Below are 6611 nucleotides of genomic sequence, written 5' to 3'. Positions count from 1 at the left end.
AGGATGACATGCTTCTAAGGAAGCCAGCTCCTGCACTTCACAGTGGAGCAAAAGCTGCAAAGGCACAACCGCAGTGGTAGAGGTGCTGCTGCAAATTGTGGTTTTTGTTCGTTACTGCTCTGAACCTACTCCCGAATGGCACTGAGAACATGATAATGAGGGACTTTCATTGTGTGACCAGCTTTCAAGCCATAAAGAAACTGAAAAGAATGCGTATACTATGATGCTTGCATGTTAATATGCTTTGTTGGCTCTTATTTATGCAACAAGAGCTGGCATACCAAGAACATTTAAATTTAGAGCTTTTTAAATTTACATGCAGGCTGTTTAAGCAACATATAAAAATGACCGAGATTGTATTTTAAATATATAGCTCCATACCACAGGCATTCAATAAGCAATCTAATAATAATTTAAGTTGTTTGTGGGCTGTGAAACATCTTTCATAACAAATAATAATATTTATGCAACACTTCAATGACTCTGAATCCCTGGAGTTATGCAGCATATTTTTGCAATCTGCTCCTAAAACACAATAGCTGCTCCAGACTGGCATTTTTCCTGCTACGAAAACACTCATGGCCGCTCTCAACCTTTTCTGTTCCCAAAAGTAAAAAGTCACTTCCATCACTGCATCCGTGTGGCTCTGCAAGTAGTACGGCAGCTTGCGGCTGATTTCAGTTTTTATCGCTCGCATCTTTAATGCGCTTGCAAATTTATTTTCGTAGATGTGAATGAGAGAAACATGCTGATGGTTTGGTGTACATTTTAGTATATTATGCATATATTTTTCTGGCGGAACTAAACAGCACGTTTGCGATCTCATACTGACCAACTACATCATAGATGCCATGTTTACTTTAGAAAGCAGATACGCTGAAAAGGTGGTAAAAAATGTGCTGAAAGGGAAGGCATTCTGGCAATGTGAACTATATTTTACTAACAACTTCCCGCAGCTGTTTGAGCCTCATAATAAATAAAGAAGCATTTGCTTCAGCAAGGCAAATTTATCTGCAAATTTAATTACTTTTTTTTTGTGTGGTAGCAGACATGCACTTTTATTCTTGTTGCTTCCACTCTGCTTTCAAGAAAAGTTATCGCAGAATACGCAAGTTTTCAACGAAGATTCTCTGTGTGCCGCCATAATCCTCTATGGGCTTAGCATGCACGAACCCTAAAAATGCACCGCAGAGGCTGTGATGTTAGCTGCTGGCACGCAACAGCCCTCCCTTGGTGAGGTTTTCTAAAGTGTGCCGCCCAGTGATATTCCTTGTTTGAGTATTTTTCATCGCTTCAAGCCTCCCGTGAACCTTTTAATGAGAGAATTGATTATAGAGCAAGTAGGGCATAGTTTTACGTTTGGTGTTGAGAGTTTACGGGAGAATATGGAGCAGGCCAGGCCTCGCAGCACGCTTGCGCGAGTTACAGAACAGTTGGGCAGATGAGGGAAGCACAACTTAAGGATGGTACAAAAATTGGGTCATGAAATTGCATCTCTCTCAAGGTGTTCACTGAAGAGGCATTCTTGGGACAGCCGCTTCTTTGAAGACTAATTGCCACAGAATGTTCATGGGGGCTTAACCTTAAATGACTAGAATAGTTGCTATGGTATGGCAGTTTCACTCTTTAGTGCGTCGGTTTCACCGATCATTTCTAATCACTCTGCACTAATTATTATAAGTGGCCACGCCTTGCAAATCTCAATGTGCAATGGTCTCTTTGCCCGCTGCGCCAACATTTTCAGTCTTGAAATTCAAGTGAACAATGTGCACATGCATTATATTTTGCTTGTATTAAAGCATAAAATTAAAAGAAATGTGGAAAAATATTTTTGGGGTATTGCATGTCAAAAACCAATCATGTTATAGAACTGTGATGGGGAATGCTGGATTATGGTCGACCATTAAAGACCCTGCACCACAATGATAGGTACATTTGCACTTATCGAAGTGTTGCTGCCCCTGCCCACTAAATTGTGCTCCAAGCATGTGTATAGGACTCGGGCACGCTACACCGTTCATTCAAGCATAGACTACCTTGTGGCTCTATATTTCGTGTTACGGAGCCTTTATTTCAGTAGTTGTGCCATTTTGAAACCCTATGTCGCTGTTTCTTCTTGAATAATTGGGTACTCAGATTACATTTGTGATGCTCGGACTAGTTTAGCTTGTTCATGGATTAAAGAGAGCGGGAAAACCTGTGCACGCAAAAACATTGTTGTCCTTCCTTTCAAAGAATTGACTTTTGTTGATGTGAATGAATGTGAGGTGAAGCACCTTTAGTGCAAACATATGTAAGCCACTGCTTAACTCGTATGTAGAGAAGGTAGGTAGTGCTTTATAAAAGTGCAAATTGTGTCTAAATCACCCTTCTGGATGAAGCCGAGGGGTGGTTCTTGTCTCTGCAGCATACATTTGGGCTCAATTCAAATAGCTGAACAACATATGCTTCTGTCCCATATGAGAGAATGTGACAGTGATTTTCGAAGCCAAGAATGAAATTATGTGCTTGACAATTGAAAATAAAAGTAATAATAAAGCTGGAAATGCACTATGCTGCATGTGGTAGGAATTACTTTTTGTTGTAGATTGTGTGCTCCAAGCACAGGAGTACGCAGAATTTTTTTTTTTTTAGGCGGGGAGGGGGGGGAGAATTTTTTTCATTCCAAGTGAAAGCTGGACAGGCAGATGTGTTCAAGTGTCATTTTATGTTCTGTACGCCATCGAAAAAAAAAAAAAAGCTCAGAAGGTCAGAAGGGGAGGGGGGGGGGGGGGGGGCTTTTGTCCTAGCACGCCTATGCCACTGGATTGAAGTATAACTAGTCACGAAACAAGTTTTGGGATCTCACTTTATGTACTCTTTGTTATGTAGTGAGTCAGCATTGACAATTTTTTCAATGTCATCGTTTTACACAAGCTTACTTGCACTGCGAGTGTGGTCAAATAATGTGAACCTTGACAAACTTCGTGCTACCATAACATAGCCTACACAAAAATTTTGCCATCAACATTTTTTTTTTTTTGCCAAATACACAAGTGGAGACTCCACACGTTAACAAACAATATATAACTACTGCAATGCTTAATCTCTATTTGGTATGTGTGCATTCAAGCAATGATGCAATACCAGGAATGTTTTGTTCTCTAAGGAATAGCAGATCTTCGTGGAAACGATGGTATTGTTTAGGACAAGATTGTCGCAGCAAGTTTAGGCATGTGCCAATCTCGTCGCAAAGTGCACATTTGCTGAATTGGTCGCATGCAAGCTTGCATATGCTCTCTGTAATCCTCCTGAAATGAAATGGGATCCTTGGCCACATCTGTTTGATCAGTTCTGCTAATGAGGCCAAAGCATTTTTCCTGCAGATCTGTTCATCTGTGTCGTGCACTTCCACATATTCCAAAAGGACTCTCAGTGTCCTGTTCATGTACTTGGCAACATCCATTCCAAGGCATTTAATGTAGGGTGAAAACTGGCTCGAGTAAGCCCTCCTTAGGGCAAATGTTTGCTCCACTTCAGCAGCAGTTAGCAACTCGCAGTACACATCACCAGCCATCTTTCGACGCCTCTGGTCATCATGGATTTGAAGAGCGTCCAAATGGTCTGCGAAAATCAGGTTCCGTAAGCACGTGTGCAGCTCAACAATTACGTCCGGCTCTTTAACGTACAACAAGTGTTTGAGAGCGTCAAAGAGCACGTCGAGGCGGCCATACTGGTCAAGTTCACTCGGTGGAACACTGACAACGATACGGCGAACGCATGCAAGACCGAGTCTCTGGTTGTACGTCATGTAGTCGTCTACAAGCAGCAGCGATGGTGCCATAACCATGGGCAGCGCGTGGCGCATGTCATTCGGAGTAAGAGCCAAGAGCACTTCACGATAGACGTGCCTGTAGCAAGGATTCTTCTTCCAGGTCTCCTTTGCCAGTTTCGGCCAAATGTATTTCAGTACGGAAAGGCGCTGCTCGGGCGCCGAAAACGAGTTGTTGAGCTGCGACGACAACGCCGACGATGCGGCGACCGACTCCTCGCTGCACCAAGGCAATTCAGATTTGCAGTGTGCGAAACAGAGAACTTGCAAAGGTGTCACGAAGTGTTTGGTCAACTCCGGCGCGAAACTACTTATCAGTAGGCGGGCGCAAATCATACCTTCGGTGGCAGCTTCAGCAACGCCAGGGAAGTCATTTTTATCATGTTCTCTCTCTTCATCATCGCTGGAATCTTTGGGGATGCCACTCTGCAAAAGCGACTGGGACAGCGCACAAAGTGTACTCTTGGCGTCGTCTGGCCGAAGTGCTCGAAGAAGCGCGAGTTTTTTCGTTGGACATTCCTCGGAAACAATGGATCTTACAAGCTCCATGACGAGAACCTCAGGCGCATGCTTCGGGCACAGAACACCAGGTATGTAAGACCACTAGTTTCGAACAACTTGCCACTGAACACGGTCCTCCTAGATTTCCCTTCCCTGTCGGATGAGCTCGAAACGCCGGTCATTTATGGCGGCGCTGCCTACGTAGGAATAAAGGCCTTTGTACTCAGCCTTTGAAATCAGCAGTTTTGATGTTTTTTACTAATCTCAGAGGATGCCTTATATTGAAAAAGTTGCCTTTTGAATGACGCTGTCACTTACGTAGGGTCAATTATAATTACGTGTACGCTTTTTTTTAAACTTTTTTTACGTTATTTTTGTTGCGTATAAGCTCCAAAAACGCAAAAACTTATTTGAAAACATTCCTACTTAGGTGTCGCTAATATTAGAGTTCCGACGACGGCCGCTTTCCAAGTGACCACCAATAATCCAGCAGGCAAGCAAAATCTCGGAGGCTCAGACGGTGGTAACCACAACCCACCACCGCCTCTAGAAAGATGCCTGCGACATCGCACGCTTTTCTAAGGTGACAGGAGGTTCCCCGTAGTTTAGTGTTTTATCCACAAGAAGCGCTTTCAGTCAAGCCCAAGGAGCGCTTTCAGGGCAAATAACATGGGAGGTAGGAAGGCTGCAGTCGACGATAGATTACGCACTGATGTCACATAGGATGTATGATACGCTCAGGGGAATGCACATAGATGAAGGTGGCTCCAGAAGTATGGGTAGTGATCACAAACGTATCAAGCTAAGTTTTCGAAGAGTAGGGAAAGTGGGAAGGAGACAAGATGAGCAACTACAGAAAAATTTTTATTCAGAAAGGCAAATAGAAATAGCTACTAAACCAATTGAGAAAGTAATCACTGAGGATAATAAAACAGTGTGGACATATACGAATCTAATTAGACTGTTTGAGCTAGAGCTTGCTAAGGCACGTACGTGACAAGTCACCCCGGAAAAGAAGACACAAACCCAAGCGTTGGTGGGATGAGAAAGTTAAGAGAGTCATAGCAAAACGTTGGGAAGCCTCTAGGGAACACAGACATGCTAAGCAGCGGGGGGAACCGACAGATGATGTTGAAAGAAAATGGGACATCTTTCTAAGCTGTAGAAGGGATGCGTCCCTTTTGATCAATGAAAAGATTGGAAGAAAGGGAGCTCAGTGGCTGGCAGAAGTACATAAAAAGATATAAAGGCAACTGCGAAATTTTGGAACCATCTAAACTCCCTAAGAAATGAGACGAGCCTAGAGCAGAGGTTTATAACTACAGTTCAAGGTGCTAGGCTAGAAGGGGACGAAGCTATTGAATATACAAGAACAAGGGTGACACAAAAATTTCAACAAAGAAGTGCTTTATGCACCACAATAGACAAGGATGAATCAAGTGGCGCAATGGCTCCATTTTCACAACGAGAGTGGGAAAGGGCTGAAAAGAGGGTTCCTAGTATACATCAACAGGCCCAGATGGCATTCCAATTATACTGATAAAGACATTAGGTCCAAAGTCTAAGCAGGCTTTGAGAGAGGCAGTGAGCAAAATAATAATCGATGGTGAAGTCCCAGATGGATGGAAACTTAGCAGGATGAGCATGATCTATAAAGGAAAGGGGTACAAAGCTGACATAAACAACTACCGTCTTATAACAGTGACATTAGTGGTCTACAGGCTGGCGATGCAGATTATAAAGGCAAGACTGCAGGCATGAAGGATGAGGGGGTGCCGGGGGAACTGCAGTATGGGTTTCGGAAACACAGGAGGTTGGATGACAATCTGTTTTCACTGACGCAGTGCATCGAAATAGCAGAAAAGGAACACAGGCCTTTGTGGCTAGCATTTTTGGATATCAAGGAAGCGTACGATATAGCGTGATTCAAGAGGAATTGTGGGGAATACTAGACACACTAGGCGTAGAAGATGGAGTCACTAATCTTTTGAAAGATATCTATAAAGGTAACAATGTAGTTATAAAGTGGGAAAACCAGATATCCAAGCCTGCAGAGGTGAAACAGGTGCTTAGGCAGGGGTGTCCTCTGTCACCCTTATTATTCATGACGTACCTATAAGGATTAGAGGCCAAATGAGAGGAAAGTGGACTGGGCTTCAACCTCTCTTTCGTCAAACTAGGAAAACTCGTTGAACAGGCACTACCAGCATTGATGTACGCAGATGATATAGTGCTAATAGCTGACAACAAGGAAGATTTGCAGAGATTGATGGTCATCTGTGGTAAAGAGGGAGATAGG

At 43.3% G+C, this 6611-nt stretch overlaps 1 protein-coding gene across 1 annotated transcript; it reads right to left on the bottom strand.

Annotated features, from left to right (window-relative positions):
• Positions 1 to 2834: 2834 nt before the first annotated feature.
• LOC119175073 (TELO2-interacting protein 2) lies at positions 2835 to 4460 on the bottom strand. The gene has a single exon (XM_037426280.2). The coding sequence runs from the start codon at positions 4358 to 4360 to the stop codon at positions 3089 to 3091; it is 1272 nt and encodes a 423-aa protein (XP_037282177.2). The 5' UTR covers positions 4361 to 4460; the 3' UTR covers positions 2835 to 3088.
• Between the last annotated feature and the right edge of the window lie 2151 nt (positions 4461 to 6611).

This window comes from Rhipicephalus microplus, chromosome 5 (assembly GCF_043290135.1).
Source record: "Rhipicephalus microplus isolate Deutch F79 chromosome 5, USDA_Rmic, whole genome shotgun sequence".
Classification (NCBI taxonomy): Eukaryota; Metazoa; Arthropoda; class Arachnida; order Ixodida; family Ixodidae; genus Rhipicephalus; species Rhipicephalus microplus.
The sequence above is the reverse complement of the archived record's forward strand: the minus strand, read 5'-3'. Positions and strand labels throughout refer to the sequence as shown.